The following is a 22020-nucleotide window of genomic DNA, read 5'->3' on the forward strand; positions in this document are numbered from 1 at the left end:
CACTGTAAGTTTAACCATATAAAACAGATCTTATCATTTCAGCTATAGGGTTCTCACTGTTTCACAGTATTTCTCCCAACAGTTAGTCTTGTGTTGGGAATGTTGAAACAAACCCATCCCAAAAGGCCTAAGTCACACTCCTGACAGTACACAGTAGTAAGTTCCTTTACTGTTATGCTTCTCTATGACCACACATACACACTATACTTAAATATCAGCCCTGGCTTGTGTTCTGGATTTGGTTGCAGAAAACCTGTGCGCAAATTATCTTCTACCCAACAATGTGCCTGCAGAACTTGCTGTGATTTTTCTAAAATTTCGGTTTACATACTTTTCAACAGTTCTTCTGCCAATTTCTTCAAAAGCTGATCTCATTTCACTTTCTGAGTGGATGTTTTCTGATAGTGAGCTTAAAAAATTTCGATTTCAACCACTTCACAGATTTTCTTTGGAGCAAGTGATATGACAATTCAGTTTGCTGATATCAATTTTACATTTAGTATAGTTCTGTTAAATTTTCATACAAGGTCCATATTAGCTGAACTTCCTCTACTAATTTCTTATTTGTAATGATATCTACCACATAAGCTTTTTACAGTACCACTAGTTCTGGCATCTATCAAGAAATGAACTACAAGCTTTAAAATTTTATGTGATGCAAAAATCAATTTCCTTTGCTTCCCATGTCTACTGCAAGAGCTAGAGATGCAGGAACCTGCCTTTTCACCAAGAATATATTAAATAATGCCATCAGCTTTTTGCACAGCACTTTCTGTGCTCTCTGTATATAAAAGAGTAAGAAGGACAAATCCAGTTTAAGGGCATTCTGTCACCATTTTCAATATATGGAAGTGCTCTCCCTCTTTACCTCAATAGTAATTATTACTGGTTCCAAGTCCTTGTATTCCACTTTGACAAGTTTAGATGCACGCTGAGCTGTTATCTGGTCAACAGCAACCACTGCTCCGATAACTTGTCCCTGACTTGTTACCTAAAATATATATGAGTTCATAATTAATGTGAACACCAGTGTCATTCATTGATAATTTCAACATTTTGTTGTTGCCTCACAGAAACACATGTAACAATGAAATAATATCTAGCTACACTGTAAACTTGCAGCCTCTAACAGAAATGAGTACCAGGAATATTCTTGGAATATTCTTGGAGGTAAAGGGCGGCCGGCGCATAGGGCTCAATACCTTGCCGCCATCTATGAGCCGATTGCCTCGAAAAAGTGGGAACCTCAACATCTCGTAACTCTATGGGCCTCTATGGCCTGTTGCAGGGATACCTTTACTTTTTTTACTTACATATATGCAATTATACCACTATAGCAGAAACCCCCCCCCCACTTTAAAGTTTTCCTTCTTTTCATGTTCAGTTCCAATGATTCCAAGTCAAAATAATCTCAGCAGTAAACTGCCTCCATTTAAGGTTTCCTCAATTTAATGTTCAATCCACTGCTCCCCCATAAACACTTCAAATGGGGATTTCAATTATGTCAAAAGACATGAAAAATCTCTGAAAATCTTGAAACACACTATACTTCATGCTGAGTAAATTGGTGTGGCACTAATGTTCTAGAACTGTACCTGGGAGGTACTCAGAATTTTCGCTGGGCTACCAGATAACCAAACTGAGGTATTTTGTATTTTTCCTCGGTCTGTGCAGTCAAATGGTAGTACAGTACATTTGAATAGGCCATGAATGTCTTCTTCCATATCCTAATCTATTCACCATTCATCATATATTTCCCATTACATTAAAAAATGTGCAACTTCTGCTGTTGAAATAGCATGGATTAATCCCTTAGATGAAGGCATACACTAAATCTTTAATTTTATTCCTTGATAGAACACTATACTCAGAGGATGGTGCAATAAACATGACAAATTTGATCATTAACTTACTTTTCCTTCTGCAAAGACTTCATCATCATGAATAATCCCATGACAGTTTCGAAAAGGTGGCTCTTGTAGATCCTTGGCTGAGAAGAATGCATGGACACCCTCCATGGCAAGTGCCTGGCTTGCATCAATAGATAAAATTTCAGCATGTGCTCGAGTACTTAAGACTAGAGCCAGGTAGAGCTCATTCTCAAAGTGTGGCATGTCATCACAATATACAGCTTCCCCTGAATCAGAAAGTTAAACATTATATGTTTCTACAGCTTAATATTCTACATTTTGCAAGGGGAAGAAATAGTTTATAAATACAGGTACATAAACTTTTATTCCAATCTGTGAAATGCCCGAATCCTAAACAGCAAGTGAATCAGAGCCTATGAGAAATGTCTATATGAACCAAAAATTTATAAGCAGAGATGAGCAAATAATATGTGAAAGTGAAAGAAATCATGTTGTAATTGCTTTGCTGTAGAAGAAAAACTGAAATAATTTTAAAAAATTTTCACAATAAATAGTTGTTTTGCTGTAGAAACATGGAAATAAATATTACTGGCACAGAACTGGTAGAGTAGAAAGTATGGGAGAACAGACATGTCCTCTTGTAAGGGCCAAACATAAAATAAATGTTGTAGCTAATGTTGCTAGTATTTCTCCCATCTCATTTGGCTGTAAGTCAACTATGCTACTATAACCAATCGTAGGAAATTAAGAGTACAACGTTCTGGAAACTGTCAGTTACACAATATCAGGTTGTGTAAAAATTAGTCAGAAGTTGAGGGGGGCAGGATACAGACAGCATAGCCCTATTGTTTTCCAAAATGGAAGGAAAGTATGAGCTTGGAGTGCCCTTCAGTGGCATTCATATAAAACTTCATCAAATTTTTTTTTCAGAAAATTTTGAGCCGATGTATGTAAATACATATATGGACAGACAAATGTGATATCTCCTGTATGATTTTGCATGCATAACGTGCAAAAAATTTATAAAAAAAAACTGCACCTAACATGAAGGTACAAGTTGGATTTATTCTTTTATGGTATTTTCAGAAATCACCTGTAGCTTGTTTGAAAGCCGACTTATGTACAATTGGCCTTCCAACAAGGTCTGTATCCTTTTGATCTGCTGGTACCTGAAACATTCCAATGAAAAACAAGGTTACAGTGAAATGGCCTTGTTAAAAATAGAACTTGTGGTCATCATAGACACAGCTGTACATGTAGGGATGAAATTTCAGACACTGAATTATTTTGCAGCTGTGCAATTTTGAAATGGCCATTAGAGGTGTTTGAAGAAAAAAAAATGGCTTAATCTGTACTCTGGCCAAACAAATTTTTTGTAAAACTTTCGGCAGCTTTTAATAATGTCACTGATCACATTTGTGTCATGTGTAACAGCTTGTTCCCAGTTTTCAGTTATGTTATGTTCTGCTGTGAATCTCCCCACCCATCTCTCCTTCTACTACCATATCCTTGCATGAGGCTTGCTCTGAGAAGCTCTGAATACGGAAGAATTGTTTAAATTCCAGTTTTGGTTGACATGCTACAGTAGTTTAAACACCAACTGTTCTCTCCTCGTAACATACAGCTGGTTGCCACAAGTTTGTTTTGAGTTTCCCACTTGTCAGAGCTTTTACCACCTGGCACAAGCTAGATGTTATGTGAGGCTATCTGGTTTTCATTTTTTTTTTGTAGTATTTATTATTGGGGGATTCAGTTATTTTGTATTTTTTTATCTATGCTTTTGTTATAAATAAATTAATTGTGTTTATTTAAACTCTTCCACTCTTGTAAGATTTGAGGCTTTCACGGCGGTGACTATGAAGAAAGCAGTCTTCTGGGATTTGGCACCGTGTATATGTGGTGTTAACCGACGTTTCGGAGGAACGTATCGCCTCCATCTTCAGGGTAGAAGAAAAAGTATAAGAAATCTGCAAGCGACAAGACCGTGAGAACGGTAAAAGCAGACTGTCGGTTAACACCACATATACACGGTGCCAAATCCCAGAAGACTGCTTTCTTCCTTCCACTCTTGCCTTTAACTTCAGTCTATACTGGACAGAGAAGCAAAGCTGAAGATATTTTATTTTTTACATACAGGTTTTGATGAGATTTAATATGGGGGCAGTTTTACTAACTTTTTAGAAACATTTTATTTAGTATTAATCAGATCAGTCCTATCATTGGTGGTAATGGAAAGTGCCATATGATTCTCTTTGCCTCAGAAATGGATTCTATACTTTTGTCTAGATGGGTGAAGGCCAGAAAGGTGAAATAGGATATACCTGAAGGCACTAGAAGCTAAGCACATTCATCAAATTGTAAAAGAACTGTCAAACTCGGTCAGATTGGGAGACATTCTTACTTTATAGTTACTTCTGCAATATGTTTATATTCTTACTTTATTTCATAACATTGAATCAACTGCAAAAATTCCATAATATCGAGCAAGATGGGAGGAAGGTAATGAATGTTGCATAAATAAAGGTTTGAAAGGAAGCATATGGTGTATTTCAAGGTGTTATCCTGATATTTATGTGACAAGACTGAGGAAAATAATTACAACCTATATCAGGATAGTTTGCAATCTCTCTTGAAATTCAAACCTGGTACTTCCCAAGTACAAGAATGGCACTTAATCACTACACATCTTGCACAATCAGTGGGATGTGCTGTTCCTGAGGAAATGAATGTCTATCGACCTTCATGTTTCATGGACACAAACATGTGAAATATTTAAACATCAAAGGCAGATTTAATGTTGAGTGCAATCTAATTTACCACTTGAAAATATTGAGAGCTCTTGGGTATCTTGCTGTGGAAGCCACTAGATGCACTCTGGTACTGCTGTGGCAGCTTCTGTACTACTGGAACCTTTCTCTGTTCAAATTGGTTCAAGATAGCAAGGTATGCCTTGAAAAACAGACTGAAACAATGCATGTACATGAAGCCTATGTTAGTCACGATAAATCACCAGTTCTTGTCACCATCACGCTCATAAACACCATCCTTATAATGAACCAATTTTCTGATTCTGCAAGTTCACTCTGCAGTAATGCTAATGCCAAAACTTGCCACTGAACACAACCCCTAGTCCATTTAATTCACTTCTCAGTCACAGTCTGTTTTCAACCTAATATTATCATCCAGTTCCTTTGTAGCTTCCCAGGAAACCTCTTCAAGATTTCTCCACCAAACTTTCGTACCATTTTCCACCTTGATTTCTTCTCCCCACCGTCCATTGTAACCACCTAGTTTGTACTATCTTAATAATGCAGGTAGCCCGTAAATGTCACAAGTTTCCTTGTGATGTAATATCCTAAATTACCCATTTACTTCATCCTTAGGGCCATGCCATAGCTCAAGCGGTTAGTCACTGCCTTTCCAGCGCGGTGGCCTGGTTCGATCCCGAGTCTGGTTAAGTGGGATTTGTGGTGGACAAAGTAGCGCTGGGGCAGGTTTTCTCTGAGTACTTCGGTTTCCCCTGCCAAACTTCATTCCACCAGTTGCTCCACAATCACCCTCACCTATCATCTGGGGCTGGTACAATAGGCCAAAAGTAGCCGCAGTACAAGGGACTTAGTCCCACACCACTAGCAATAAAAAAATAAAAAACATACTATTTGTTTNTATTTAACTGAGCACTCTGTCTTCTCCACAGAGTTGTAATATACGTATGTTCTTCTATTTTGAATTGTTTCATTTTTGGTCCGTTACACTATCAATCACAAAGTCAATAAAAAGTCCGTCGAGTGTAACAATTTATAGGTCACTTCTTTATCACTTCTGCCTTACATGTTTCGGTTTAATAAAACCATCATCAGAGGCACATAGTACAAGCATGAAAACACTGCCGTTGTTTAAGATGTACACAGTTATGTTTGCTGCGTGAACGCTGCTACAATACGTCGACGTGTAAAAGCACAACACTTGTTAGGATTGTTGAATGCACGTTCAATTCTCACATTCATCCGAAACTGCCCTCAAGTTAAAACGCCAATGTTAAAATATTTAAAATTTAAAACATTTGAAGTNCATTCAACAATCCTAACAAGTGTTGTGCTTTTACACGTCGACGTATTGTAGCAGCGTTCACGCAGCAAACATAACTGTGTACATCTTAAACAACGGCAGTGTTTTCATGCTTGTACTATGTGCCTCTGATGATGGTTTTATTAAACCGAAACATGTAAGGCAGAAGTGATAAAGAAGTGACCTATAAATTGTTACACTCGACGGACTTTTTATTGACTTTATGTTCTTCTGTTAGATTGGTGGCCATATTTCACAACAATATACAAGTAGAACTGACAATACAGAACTGGTGAAATTACTCTTTTATGTAACCCCCTCCCACAAAGACATATGCATGCACACACCCACCCATACATATGTCTTAGTATTTTGAAAGTTAAATACAATGACACATTCTGGGTAACAATTTATTTGATTTTATCATAAACCCCATTTTTTGTATTACTCTTGCTTAGTTATAAGATGACTTCTATTTTTACATTTTAATTTCATGACACACCTAGTACTAAGATAAAACTTCAGTAATTAGTTACAAATTTTGTAAAATTGTACAGTATCTCCCACCGTATCACTCCACCTGCTGACATGAAAACATCAAAACTGAACTAATTTCAACTAACCCAGTCAGAGGTTAATAAAAAACAACATGGACAAATAAGCATTGAACAAAAATACCTGAACAAACAGTGACCTTCATAATAAGATGGCATCAATAAATATTACAATAATAAGTGCATCTGATCTGACATATAGGCAGTGATTGCAGAGGAATGGGATCAATAACTGCTTCTACTATTGTATCCAAAAGCTATACTTAACATTCTCCCATAGTGATGATTATTTTGTAGAAAATATAAGTACCTCAGTGTGAGAGATCTGCGATACCGAATCATGCCACCTGGAGCACTTGGATTTAGAGGCAAATCTTCAATTAAAGATGAATATGCTTCTTCAAGTGTCTTTTCATCCCACTGCCTGAAAAACAGAACTTAAACCTACAATCAGACTGTATGAAATAGGTCAGTCACCTGGTCTGTGAGATTTGAGGTTCTCATGACAGTGACTATGATGATTAGAATCTTCTAGGACAGGATGCTGGATACTGTGGTAGATGTTTACTGATGGGAACCAATTTCTGTCCCATTCTCCTTACTCTGCTTTGTTCACCCAGGACTCATAGCCTGGCTGTCTCTCCCTTATATCTGCATCAAATTGTTCCATACTTAGTTTGCTCTCCTGTAGTGGAGATGAAGGTAATATGTCCTTCCAAGATGTCGGCAAACAGCTACGAGACTAAATTATGTCACATCCCAGAAGATAGCAGCCTTCTGAACATATAGGTAGGCAACTAATTCAACAAATATTCTGGAAATAGAACCAGAAGGTGCAATATTTTGGGTACTTGCCACTGGACTAAATTCTGAGCTAGTTCTATGCACCCCCTATTCCTGAAATATTAACTCCTAATTTCCATTAAAATATTACCATTTAATTTACTTTTTGGAATTTCTAAGTAGTTTAAAAATTATTTTCCTTCTAACATTCTGTATCCACTTCACATTTCAGTCTACAGTTTGTTCCTAGTCTCTTGAACCTTCCTGATTTCATTATCCTAACAACAACTGTGACCTCTACGAAGTACAAAGATAAATTCATTATGTAATATCCCCCGTTCTCACTTCATGTCTCCTGGGTTCAAGTATTCTTTCTGTGCACATATGAGTAACTGCACTGCTAATCTCTAATTTGTATCAGATGCAGTTCATAATTCCTCACATTTGGAAACTTAATGTTTAAATATTTTCTACACTATAAAATTAATATATTGAGGTAATGAAGTATTCAGAGCTGTTTATTTTGGCCCATAATATCTACAGAAGTCAATGTAATTACTTACACCCAGAGCCAGCATTACAGCACAAGCAAACCAACAACTGCTTGGACAGATACAACTTTAGGGGAAGCATATTTTGTTACAGTTATCATCAAAGTACTTCAGTTTTGCCTCCCAGTTATCATATCACCAATGCTATACATTCATGTATCATCAAGGGCTGGCATAACAAATACATTTGAGGCCAAAGTGCCAAGGGACACTACCTCATCCCACTCCAAATTAAAAAATATAACTACAGGAATATCATTATGCACTGCTTACTAACAGTTACCCATTTAATGCAGGCTGTTTCAGTGATTATCCTTACCTGGTATGAGATGAGTCACAGGAGCCACTTATATTTTAAAAATTTTGACAAAGTTGGTATTCAAGTGACAGTTGCATACAAATGGTAAAAAAAAAAACTCCGTGATTTTAGTCTGCAAGCGAACTATACCAACCAAACGACCGCCACTTGTTGACAGAATGGTAATGAAGTTCAAATATATTTGGTTGCGTGACAGAACAAGAAAGTTAATTTCACTGGCAGAAGCAAAGATACATCCTCACACTGTAAAATATTGCAAAAATTTGTTATGCAAATTTGTCATTTAATGTCACATATGCAAGGGGTTAAATCAGGGGATCTTAAGGAAATGTTATTTTGAAGTAATCTCCCACAACACCATAAGTGCTTCTTGGGTGACCAGTAGCCAGTAACTAGAGAATATTTCATTGCATCCAGTCATGATAATTTTGGATTTTTCCTAATCTCACAAAATGGCAACAAAATGAACGGCCACATCTTGTTGGAAAATCACAGTATGCCGTAGGCTATTGCCTGTGAGTTTCAATACAAGAATTGTTGAAAATAACAGATTAATAGCAATTACATTTCTGTGTGGAAGGTGACAGTGTCAAATTTCATTAAAAGTAAAAGAAAAAATAATGTTAACAAACAACTATGTTTTGTTCAGACTTGGCAGCTGAAGTATGTATTGAGCATTTATGCTGAAATAATACTTTGCAGAAACAGACTGTGAATTTATAACAGCCTATATATCCATATACTCTCTGGTGTAAAACTGTTACATGGTTGAAAAAGAAAATCTACACATGAGAGCACAATTAGATAGATGGTGAAATGGGCTGAAAGAACATACCACCATAACAGATAACATAAGGGATAACCATAACAGAACTGATTATTCGACAGTAAATGCATTTAATATGGACTTACTTTCCAATGAGTTTGTTTTTAGTCTTCATAGCTAGCACAGTTGTAGGGGCCATTCCACCAAATGCAAGACTGATGTCCTTAATTGTGTTAGTTCCTGGATTGAACTCTACATTGGAAGCCATATTCACAATAGCAATATCATCATCTCTTCTTTTTGCTTGTTTGTATGCATAGAAGTACTGGTCCTGCAAGTGCAGACAACATAATGGCTTTTGCACAGAACTAGCTGAAAAATATCAATTATTATAACTATTCTCAGAATTTGTTTTCTGAACATACAAATATCATGAAAGAATACTTCTGCTCTAATAAATTTCAATCCCTCCATGACACGTGTCAGTTCTCAGGGAACCATCAGGTTGACATTTATACTAGTATCGTAGAACAATGAACATGTACTCTTTCCTGTGTTCCAATGCTCCTATCCAGTTAATAAAAATGTTAAAATAAACACAATGCCTGAACTTCTAATGATTATAAGCTCAAGATCTCATTGCTGAAAACTAACAGTTATATATTTCTGTGGAGTGCTGTATTATATCACACTTATGGCAGTTGTATCTTACACCAAGCTATAATCACAATATATGAAAGTAAAGGATGAGTAAAATCAGACTCTCAAAAGAATTTAACAATTTCTTTAGTGTGAAATATTGTAATATTGCTGCTGTACACAGAAAAAAGAAATCTTTTCATTTTTTTGATGTCTTCCTAAGCATCTTCTTCTCTGACGCATATGAAAAATATCCTTCAGGATATTTAAACTTTTCCTGGCCACAACCCAAATATTTGCACATTGGCTAGGTGATACTTACAGGTAACAGCAGAATTATTTTTTAATGTTTTAAAATTTCATACATATCTCCTGGCCATTGTATCAAAAATTGTTAAAAACCAAATGCTAATGCCATTTCTTTTGTATCTTTTAGAACTACCTGTGGTGAAGTATTGCAAATCCAGTCACCTTTGTGACTGCTGTGGAAATATCTCATGTCAAGGGTCAATAAACTACACAAATACTTGATGTGGCTAGATTTTAAAAAGTTCAGAAACTGCCAGAAATTGCTGCAGTGTCTAAGCACTTTGCCTCATGACATGCACATGTGTGAAGGTGAAGCTCCACATACCCAAAATATATGTATAAGTAAAAGGTTAGTGGTCATTTTTCAAGTTCTGGCTGCTTTATCTCTCAGAAAACAGGCCTTGTTATTCATGTACACAGGCAGGCTGGGCCCTATTTGGTAGTCCTCACAAACTAATGACGAGAAGAATTTCTGCCCTTTCTCAATCCCTTCAGGCAAATGCTGGGATAATATCTGAATTTAGGCCATATTCGCTTTCTTTTCACGTTCTTTACAATTCATTACTGACTAATTAATCATCTTACCAATTGACACTATACATTCTGAGCTCTTCACAGTAGTGCTGAATAAATAAATAAGCACAATTACTCCTTTATGTCCTGGGTGTCAAAAATAGTGTGAAATACCAATGTGCAAATGCAAAATGTCACCAAAGCTGACTCCTTCGACAAATTGTGATTTTTGACTTACCTCTTTTGTGTAGGGAATAGTAATTGAAACAAGAACTTCATCAGGTTTCACAACTGTTCGCCTGTAGCCAGTGAAAAAGGTGTGATCCATTGTTACGTATCTTATGCCGTTCTCTGAAAGATAGCAATTTTTTTCCAAAATATTTACCCTACAGCCCATACATTTCTGAAGAGACAATAATCGCTTTATAATACAGTTACAAATTATATAGAAAATAGACTAAGATAAAAATGTTAACGATTTTGTAATTTCTCTGTTTTCCAGTAATGTTCAGAAAAGTCTGAAGCTGTTACAGGCAAAAAGTTCTTTATATTGTCACATGTAGGGGGATACGCGTGGCAAAATTAATGGGTTCTAGATTGGATGATTCTATTTATTAGCACTTCAGTTCCAAGTTTTCTTAATCACACTTATTACAATGCTATTGCTGATTTACGCACATTCCCGTCCACTGTTGCACACGCACTAGGATTCCCAGTCTTCGCTAGCCATCTCCTGGCAACAGATCTCAACACAGAAACTAGCACTTCCAATCATTATGAAGTCTTCTTGCCATTTCTTTTTCAGTCACCCTGGAACCACAGAACTCGACTAAAAACATTCTTCTTAGCTGCAAACAGACCCATGTTACATAGCTGCGGCTGGTCTCTATCCAGGGAACGGGTAATGTAGAAAACATAGTTTTACTGTTGTATAGCGCAGACACACAGGAAACAAGTCACATGATAGCTAAGCACTGTTGGAGTGTTACATCATTGCACCTGTGTGGAAGTGTGTTTACCGAGCAGTTGTCCAGAAGCTGGTTGCATAACCCATTGTTCCATTGTTGCGTGTGTGTATTGCGAGGTGTTTATTGAGCTGTTGCCTGACAATGCGTGGATATGTCACAATATGTTGAGAATTTATTTCAGTGTTTTGACTGCATAACTGTGATCTCTTATAACATAACAAGTATTAAAAAAGTCCTATATGTAACTATTTTGATGTAGTCATAGTTCTTACCTTTACTATGTAACTCCAGTTGGCACCCTGCAGCATTGAAGATTGGGTTGAGGTCAGAAATTGGACTTGATGTCATAATATTTCCTCCTACAGCCTGCAACGCATATCAGAAACACATAAGCACAGGTTGTTTCCAAAATGTATCAACTCAGCAGAAGTCTTTGATTTGAAAGAATCCTTATGTGGGATCTAAATGTGTCAATGTGGTGAATATTCATATTTTGGTCTTGTGCATTATGATGATGGTAGTTACCAAAACATTCTGGAGGAACTTACTATCTAGACCTAACCCAGTAGGTTCCTCCTAAGCATTGGTAACCATGTACCAGACTACAAAGCATCTCAATTCCAATGATGGAGGATATATGTTCCTCTGAAACATTGTTAACTATCTTCCAGATTATTTGGCAACATAATCCAAAAGATCAAAACAGGGAATGATCCTTGTCTGCTTGCTTTACTAACTGAATGGTGCTTGTTTTATTTAATTCTGCTTTTCATTCACCTGAAAAGATTATACAGCTTACCCCAACATTCCTTATTTGTTTGCCAGCAAACCAGTGCAGCATATTGACAATGGCCACAAAAATTCTAGTCTTGTGTTCTGAAATGTAAAATTTTACATTATATACTACAATATGTTATTCACAAAGTAATATTGAGCAAAGTGATGCCTGAGAAAACAGTAAAAGAAACATACCATTTTCAGTTCAATCACTCATCTTAACAAGAACAGAAGAAGCTGCCGTTGACTTATCTGTATTAAAATTTGGACTTAACCATACTGTTTACATATTACACTAACTTATTTGTACCTGGTTGTGACTCTATGTCATTCCTTAAAGCCTGCTGCATGTCATTCAAAGTGACTGCAGCTCCTATTCTAAGCCCAGAACTGCATGTGGCAACAGATGTTAGTTCCAGAATTTGATTTGGCTGGATGAGGACTGGATATATCATATTTTTAAATTTCATTTCTACACCTGCAAAGGAAACAATCATCATCAGCAGCAGCAGCAGCAGCACCACCACCTACTGACAATCCCACTAGGACAGGCTTGTAATAATAATTCTAACTGAAATTNCCATACTGTTTACATATTACACTAACTTATTTGTACCTGGTTGTGACTCTATGTCATTCCTTAAAGCCTGCTGCATGTCATTCAAAGTGACTGCAGCTCCTATTCTAAGCCCAGAACTGCATGTGGCAACAGATGTTAGTTCCAGAATTTGATTTGGCTGGATGAGGACTGGATATATCATATTTTTAAATTTCATTTCTACACCTGCAAAGGAAACAATCATCATCAGCAGCAGCAGCAGCAGCAGCACCACCACCTACTGACAATCCCACTAGGACAGGCTTGTAATAATAATTCTAACTGAAATTTCTTTATTAAATATGAAAAAAGTAAAATTAATTGTAGCAGCTGCCAATACATGGAACAATTACTGTCCCATTGAGTACAACCACATATGCTCATGAGAAGAGTTCTTTTTTAATTTGTTATTTCACAGTACCACAGCAACACCACTGTTCACAATAGCGCTCACTCACTCCAACTCTGCTCTCTGGAGTGTACTTCACTGTACTGTACTGAACTTCACTCTCTCTACTACCAACACCATTTTGTAGGAATTTCATCCACAGGGTAGGCTCTAGAATCTACACAGATGACCTCAATCCTCCTCATCAACCAGTTGGGTTCCCAAATATTACAGATGGTATGATAGATGATGCTAGGTATGCTAGGTGATGCAGCCTCTTGTGGTTGCTTAGAGATGGGGGTGTCTCAGTGTTTTGATAGGATGAAAGGTGCATGCAGGTCAGATTTTGTGATCCTCTCTTTTTCGCCTCGTGGCAAGACCATCAATATAATATGCTTTTTTATACAACATAACATGGCTACATATTCTAGTGCTATCATATAATCATCAGGCTTTAAATATTGCTTTGACACTGGCTCGCAGCCAAAAAGGAAGGACACATCACAGACACAGTACACACAGCAACGACTCCCATAGTGGACGCACCATACTATACGCGAGTTTGAATTTAGACATATAGATGAATATTCTTAACAAGTTTTAGTATATACAAATTTTATTATAGTTGACAAATAATGTACTTTTTAAATAATTTTATGAAAGACACAAGATGGCAAACAATGTAATAACTTAGCGTAAATAACGAACATGAAGATGGCACTATGTTGCCGAAACATGTAGTAAGAAGCGACATATGAAATTGAGTGCACTACAAGACGGCCATTACATATGTATCATGGATGAAAATCAGTGCAATAGGACGCTAAAATACATTATCTATTCTTATCTTTCATTTATCTGTACCTAGACCTTGGTCTCCCCAATAGTCATTTTCTTAAAGTTCTGATTTATGAATCTTTCAAATAATTCTATTGTCTCAATGCTTAATATATATCCATACATTAATTTGATTAACAGCTAGTAACAAAGTTCATAAAGTTTTTCTGACTGACTTTGCTTGTTTAGGTTTCTATTTCAAGACACAGTCTTCAAGAATAACTTAACTAAATGTTTCAACCTAATCCTCTATTTAAGCATGCTGTTGCATTACTATATCTAAAACTGTTTATGTTGTGGGAACATCCCACATTATCGCGCATTTCTGCAATGCTCGCTCTTCACATCACTTTTCACCATCACGCGCGCTAACCAATCTGATTGCTTCAAACGTTCATATTTATACTGGGATCGCTCCTGGCCCACATCTACGTCATTACGCGCGCTAGCCAATCAATTCTTCCTCCTCACTTTCGAGTTTGGCTCCGCCCCACCGACCAGCGTATAAAAAGGAGCGACTCCAAAGCCGAGTTATTCAGTTCCATTCAGTTCGACTGCAGTCTACGATCAAGCCACACAGCAAGCAACTTCAGCCAGCAGGCTTCGTCGCCAGCGCTCGGTCTTCGGAGGTATTGGCAGGCTGCGCCAGGCACGACTGCCTCGGCCCTCCGGCGCTCTCACACCCGACTCACTGGGGCACCGCGCCTGGATTCGCCGGTGGTCGTGTTACGGTCCGACTCACTGGGCATCTGGCGTAGCCACTGCCTCGTGGCTCCTACGACCGCGCTCAATGACTAGCCTTTTCAACAGCCATTCACCGTAACTAGCCTTTCTCCTTACCGGCGCGCGCCGCCCTACCTCACCGGTCAAGCATCTCAGCCACCACGGTCCTTTTCAGGGCCAACAAACTGTTCCGAAGAAGTGGGTTGTCATAGGAGTAATGACAAGACTACACACATTAAGACATACCCCACAATGTACTACACAGTCCATCAACAATGCAACAAATTGTTCCTTGTTTCTTTCTCTTTCACTTTCACTTTCAACACAACATGTTTCGGACCAAAATGGCCATCTTCAGGTGCTTTACTATGTTACAACTGTCACACTGCACTGAAGTGTACTGTACTGGTAATTCAGTCTCCAGCACAACAGCATATGTTATTAATTCTGATTTTTGTACACCATATCCAAGTTCTGCTTTGAAAATCTTTGTGTGTTAATCCTTGCCTTAGTACTTACAGCACACAGCACCTCAAAATAAAATTATGTCATCCATTTATACTCGTATTCACGGGGAAAAAAGCAATATAACTCTTGTATAATTTTATTCTTACATCAAAATAAATCCAACGCCACATTTATCTCACACTGAGGACACAATACAAATTATTACCCTGTGCATGTATCTGGTCCTTAAAACATCAATCAGCACATAATATATCATCACAATTTGCACAGCAAAGTATGAATCAAGCAACATATGACACTGCTCATATAGAATTTGATGAAATATACTGAGAAACTTTACAGTGAAAAATGTAGTTGACAAATGGAAGATCATGGTGTTTAACAGTTTGCTCTGCCTTATGTGTGAGATGAGCACAGGTATTTCAAATTTTGACCAGCAAGTATCTGCATCCTGGACTGTAAGTGTATACTGAAATGAATATTGTTGCATTATTATCCAAGTTGGATTATAAGTTAAAAAAAGGGAACATTCATGATCATCACAAGACACAGAGGAATCTCTGTGTAACTCACCTACTTCAGTATTTCCAACAATAATGCGAGCATGAGGATATTCTGACTTCAGGTACAGCAGATCCTCTAACTTTGTAGGGCGGTACCATGTTGCTCTCTTCCCCTTTATGACTAGGAACTGAGAATCAAAACTGGAATTCATCTGCAAGTCAAAATCATGTTCAACAAATAGGATTTATGTACATCTACCTACTTTTACCATCAGTACAATCAACAGTAACTTGAATAAAACTGCCTCACTTTTTATCATGTGAACTTGAACCTGTTGATCAACTTCGCAGACCTACATCTCTACCTTCAACATCCATTCGAATCCATTCTTTGCAAAAGTCTCCTAGAATGTATACGTAATGAGATCACATACGTCCATCCATATGCATGTTTCATCTCTGAAGCTGCTAGATGCATTTAAATGCAATTTAGTACCGAACATCTACTTTCAATGTTGCATGCCAATTTAATTCTGGCTTGTATCAGCCAAATACAAATTCTGCTTTACTTGATACTCAAACTTTATCAGTTTTCTAAAAAGAACACATCATAAAAACACCTTATACATATCTATGTATATCATTAACATCTAAAACTTTTATCTGAAATACTGTTCAGTATGACCAACTCTAATAATATACTAGTACAATAACAACTGATTTCTGACTCTGTATAGTGAGGACTATTTTGCAACAACAGAGTTGTATTTGTGACTCAAGCAAATGGAATATTAGTCTTCATTTTTCTTTTTTGTTCTTGGAGAAAATGCATAACTAAAACATGGAAGTATGATGATGGTAGTGATGTGATACATATGTTACTGTTTGGCTCTGATCACTGAAGATTTACCAAAAAGACATGAAAAGTAACGTAAATCAGTATATAAGTAATATTTGTCAAAGATTATGTTGTATGACTGGTGATGGAATATAGCAACCAAAATCAAACAGAGGATATTACTGAAGTAAATGTGTGTAATTTTTTCAAACAGATATCTTACACATTAAGTCAGTGAGATAACACATTTATTCCCTTCCATGTCACAAGCTGATTGGAGTAGCTCAATGTACTTGAGTTAAACTGCCAGAGCTGAAGAGATCAGATTGTTTTAACAATGTAGAGTGCATTTTGATCATCAAAAAACATTAAGTGCTATATACTCATAACTATGTGTTGGAGCACATATTTATTTATTTCCAATCAACCTTGGAGTTGCTAATCAGGTCATTCTTTGGTGGGGCTTGGGAGCCAAAGGTTTAATAAGTAGAATACATAAAATGTGACTGTCCTGCTATATGTCAGTAACAAATAAATTTGAAGGCCATCATAAAATCAAAAGAATGCATGTGGAAAATATGTGTGTACAAAACAATAATACAAGGTATTAATAAAAGTTAAATATTTTTCTAGGTTTCATCAATGTTCATCAATTCAGGACCCTAAAGTGAAGTGGTGCTAATGTTGCTTTTACCTCACAAGTATGTGCACCTTTGATGCTGTTATTACTGTAAGTAGGAAATTAAGAAGTATGACATCAATGCAGCCCCCAATAGAAAAATATTCATACTGAGTTTTATGAAAATTGGTCAGCTGGTTTAAATGTTGAAATAGCAGAATAAAAAGAAATGAATGGTGATTTGAAAAGAAAGAAAGTCAGGTAAAAAGAAATATATATTATGAAAGTTGTGTTAACAGTTCATTAATGTCAGTTATACTAATTTTATGTTATTCTGAATTCCTGGAAGATCTATTGTTTCTTAGAAAACTTAACCCTTACTGGTAAATTATTTTGATGTGTTTAAGATGTTTTGTTAAAAAGAAACTCACAAAAATTCGAACTCATGATTGTCTTTCATTTAACTGATTCCTTTAAGAGAATATGAAGATAGTCACTGATAAAGAAATTTATTGAAAATCAATTTGGCAAACATTCTGAATCATGATTGTTTGCCTTTTAAGTGACTCCATTAATAGAATATGAATACACCCAACAATAAATATGAGTTGTTCATTATCAGATTTTAAGAAATTTATATGATGAGAAGAATGCGTAAGTCTCCACATAGGAGCATGAATCAGCAGAACTGAGTGTAGGCAACTTCAAAAATGGAAGGAAAGTGCGAAACAAGGTTTTTCTCCCCTACTCCTGCCCATTTCCCAGTCACATCTAAGCACTTGATCCTCTTTTCCTACAGAGAACAATGTACATACCCTGAGTTCTGGAGGGAAGATTGGTTCCTGTGATGGATCATATGGTGTGTATTCTGTCTTACTGAACAGCACTGCTTGATCCTCAGTGCAGCCACCATTAGCTGTCACACCATTAAACTTGTTCTTACAACATTGGTCTCCCTTCGCACATCCATTACCATTACTAATCCCATTATTCAGGTGGTTGTTGTACATAGCTTGGCTCTGTTCCCAGTCTTCAGTGAAACTACGGAACCCTTCAATAATTGGACGGTAGCCAGTGCATCTACACAAATTGCCTGTAATATAAAAAATTGTTTAATTATTTATTGCCATCTTGTTGCTATTTCACTCCCCTCAAAAATAAAATAAAAAATCTTGCTCACTCTGAATCATCCAGTTTGCATATCTGTGCATTCTTATGCTCAAATCTGAAGCAAATTTACACATAATTTCCAATTCTAGTCTTTCTCATTCTCCATCCATCACTGGTGATAGTGCACATTTACTGCACCTATATATAGTTTTATAATTAATAATCAATAGTGCAAATACTCCACTGTTGTGTTATAAACTATATTATACAGTAATTAGAGTCTTCTAGGATATTTCATGTAATTTGGTAGACAGGAATTAATGTTTTGGAAGAATCTGCTGTGCCAATCTTCAGAGTAGATGATGTGAAACTCAATCTCACATAAAGTGAAATGTTGCAAAGGTTACAGAGGGACAGCTATGTAAAATAATTCCTTTTTATTCTGTTTGACACTAACTTTTCAAAGCCCATTGGTTCTATATGCAGAACCTGCTTTAACGTAATGTAATGAAACTCTGAATTCCGCCCACAGAATGTCTTTTTATGTTTCATATGTTTCTCACAGTAAACGGCAATTGTGTTCCTAAATTGCATTAACTGGTTCATCTTCTAGCAGAGATGTAATGTCCTGCGAGGTATGAACTGTTCAGAAGAAACTAAGTGTTTACAGGCAATGCTGACTAAATTTGTTCTTGGTTTTTCTCAGTCTCTAGATGCAAATGCTAGAATAGCACTTTGTAATGAGCCATGATCATCACCTTCTGAAATCCTTATGTGCTAACTATACATGATCATCTCATCTGATACTATATGATCTCTATGGTTTTGACAACTGTGATTAATAACATTAGAATTACTAAATCAGTCTTTTGTTTTATATATGACTAAGCCAGCTCTAGTTGATACATGATACATGAGAGATTCCGTAACTATGTCTCTCTATGAACCAAGTCTGGTAATGGGTATGGGTATGCATATATCATGTTTCATGTACCTTACTTCACCATAAATTTTGAGATCTTCATGACTGTGGCTGTTGAGATTGTGTTCTTCTGGGTTGCAAGACCATATAGTCTTGTGAATGGATACCAACATTTTGGAGGAACATCTTCAGGATCAAAGTGAGTACGGTGAGGTTACAGCTAGGCTATATTGGCAGCATGAATATTTACAGACCATGAAATATGGAACAGTATACAATGGTACACTTAATATGATGGAGTAAAAGTCAAGTATCACTTCACATCATACTTCTAAGGAACTTGACACTATAAAATAAAAAAAAAATTAAAACTTTATAAAGTAAAACGTTGCCAAATGTAATGGCAGATGATGATGTCTTGCACAATGAACAGCAGGAATATCTCAGTCTTGGATAGAAACAGTCACAGTGATGATGTGTGTGGTTAAAGTGAGAAAGTATACTCAAAATAAATTACCTTGAAAAGCTATTTCCATGTCTTTCATCTTGGGTTTGGGTAAGTTTCTGAGTAAGGTGTACATGGACATAACAATTCCTGGTGTGCAGAAACCACACTGTGAGCCATGAGCCTCTGCTATCCTCTTCTGCACAGGGTGTAGATGTGTCTTGGTGCTACCAATGCCCTCCACAGTTGTGACAGCAAGCCCATGCATGGAGGCCACAGGTGCCAAACAGGCATTGATTGCCAGGTGACTTTTTGTTAAGGTTGCAATATGTAAATGGCTGAATCACTAATTTTCATCATGATCATGCATTATAAAAACAACACAATAAATTACTGAATAAAATAAAAGCTGAAACATAAAAAAGAGAAAATAATTATGGGTGAGTCCTCTGTAATCCTGAACTTGCTAATCATGATTTCGCTTATTCACAGTCAAACACCGAACAATAAATTATTATGTATTTTCTTTGAAAGGTTTACATGTGTCCTTTCTGAAGTTACCATGTTCTGTGAATATAAATTCGTTTGTACCCATATTACATAACAGAATAAAAAGCACTCCTGTCTTGGGGGAAAATATGTGTTTAATTATGGCAAAAGCAGTACAGCTGTAGAACATAAACTGCTAAGGCTAGAAACATGACGTTTGCTCCTGCACTCCAACTGTGCACAGTACTTACTTACTTACTTACTTACTTACTTACTTACTTACTTACTTACTTACTTACTTACTCATGGAGATGTGCCCTTTGAGGAGCCGGCAATTCTGCAGCTACTCAAAGAATTTCCCAGCATTTTATGAAACCCGAAGGTTCATTACCGTGTTCACAAGAGCCCTCCACTGGTCTCTATACTGAGCCAAATCAATCCAATCCATACCATCCCATCCCATCTCTCTATGATCCATTTTAATATTACCCACCAATCTATGCCTTGGTCTTCTCAGTGGTCTCTTTCCTTCTGGCTTTCCAATCAATATCCTATATGCGTTCCTCATCTCCCCCATTCGTGCTACATATCCTGCCCAACTCATCCTCCTTGACTTCATCATTCTAATTATACTTGGAGACGCGTAGAAGTACGTACAGTATTTAAAAGATGCCATAACCTTATTCACAATTATCTCAGGAATATATCTCTTGCGCATCTCCTCAATACAAGTCTAGAGTGTAATCACTAGACCACACTGTTCAGGGTACCACATTTGTTCCTACAGCCTTTGAAAACAAGAAGTTGTGGAACTCAATTATTCTTTCAAAAAGTCTATGCAGTCAGAATTTTTCGACAGACCTCCTACTGTTTGAAGAAATTATAAATATCATCCTGCATATCTTATACCTTCTATGGTTCTTATGAGTTGGATTCTAGGCCTTGGTCAATACTTCTCATAAAAGGTGCACAATGAAAAGCAGAAGAAAGACTGCTCTTTGAGATTCAATTTAGTACAGCTGTACTGTAGAGATTGGGGTGTAACATGTGAACACATAAGGCAGTGAATTTCATCTTTGGTGCATATGCTGTTGGTCATATGGGCTAACTATAGGAGACTATCAAAGAAAGTAACCTTTATTTTTACTGATAACACCACCATATCAGTCGAATTTATCAACTGTCAACAAAGCAAAAAAAAAACAACAACAAGAACAGCCATACTGACAACTTGCTGTATCCATCTGTTTAAAAACTTTTAAAAGGAAAATATTAATGTCCCATGTTTCATCAGTAGTTTGTCAGAAATAGGAATGTATGGGTCACATAGAGATGCATGGCAGCGTAGTTGGTTGAGGCACTATGTCACAAGCCAGAAGGATGCGGGTTTGAATTATGATGAGGTCATTGGATTTTTAAATTGACCTAATCCTTCCAGCCGCACTATGGCCCTGTGTTCGACTCAGCCTCTAAGGAAAATGACTACCAGGAATCTTTCGGGGGGGGGGGGGTGTANGGCCGGAGCATAAGGCTGAGAACCTCAGCACCATTGAGGAGCCGATAGTCTAGAAAATGTGGGAGCCCCGACATCTTGCAATCCTATTGGCCTCCATGGCCTGTTACAGGGATACCTTTACCTTTACCTTATAGGTCACATATGGTAATAATAGTGTCTTAGTTTCTAAATTATCTTTATTTTCTACATCCTGTTGTATATCATGTATTAAAGGTATACTTCAGGGCCACCAACACAACAATTGATTACATACATACATTATAAACCGATATTAAAATGTTTAATATTTGGGTTACTTTATTTTTATCCAATTACATGTTTCGACCTACAAGATTATCATAAGGTTGGCTCATCCCACAGAATAATTTAAATTAAAATTTAGAATAAAATATTATTGATAAACGTAAATATGGATCCATTTTGACAATTCAGTAATGACATTCATG

The 22020-nt window shown here is 36.8% G+C and overlaps 1 protein-coding gene across 1 annotated transcript in view; it reads right to left on the minus strand.

Annotated features, from left to right (window-relative positions):
- LOC111862067 (xanthine dehydrogenase) overlaps positions 1 to 22020 on the minus strand; it is a 59975-nt gene that overhangs the window by 20239 nt on the left and 17716 nt on the right. The window contains exons 4-16 of the mRNA XM_023847142.2: positions 19642 to 19877; positions 17908 to 18185; positions 15706 to 15847; positions 12735 to 12902; positions 12141 to 12217; positions 11614 to 11707; positions 10612 to 10724; positions 9059 to 9243; positions 6804 to 6917; positions 4689 to 4833; positions 2965 to 3040; positions 1914 to 2137; positions 869 to 991 (exon numbers count right to left, since the gene is read on the minus strand). Coding sequence (XP_023702910.1) covers positions 869 to 991; positions 1914 to 2137; positions 2965 to 3040; positions 4689 to 4833; positions 6804 to 6917; positions 9059 to 9243; positions 10612 to 10724; positions 11614 to 11707; positions 12141 to 12217; positions 12735 to 12902; positions 15706 to 15847; positions 17908 to 18185; positions 19642 to 19877 — 1975 coding nt within the window. The remainder of the gene's footprint in view (positions 1 to 868; positions 992 to 1913; positions 2138 to 2964; positions 3041 to 4688; positions 4834 to 6803; positions 6918 to 9058; positions 9244 to 10611; positions 10725 to 11613; positions 11708 to 12140; positions 12218 to 12734; positions 12903 to 15705; positions 15848 to 17907; positions 18186 to 19641; positions 19878 to 22020) is intronic.

This window comes from Cryptotermes secundus, unplaced genomic scaffold (genome assembly GCF_002891405.2).
Source record: "Cryptotermes secundus unplaced genomic scaffold, Csec_1.0 scaffold400, whole genome shotgun sequence".
Classification (NCBI taxonomy): Eukaryota; Metazoa; Arthropoda; class Insecta; order Blattodea; family Kalotermitidae; genus Cryptotermes; species Cryptotermes secundus.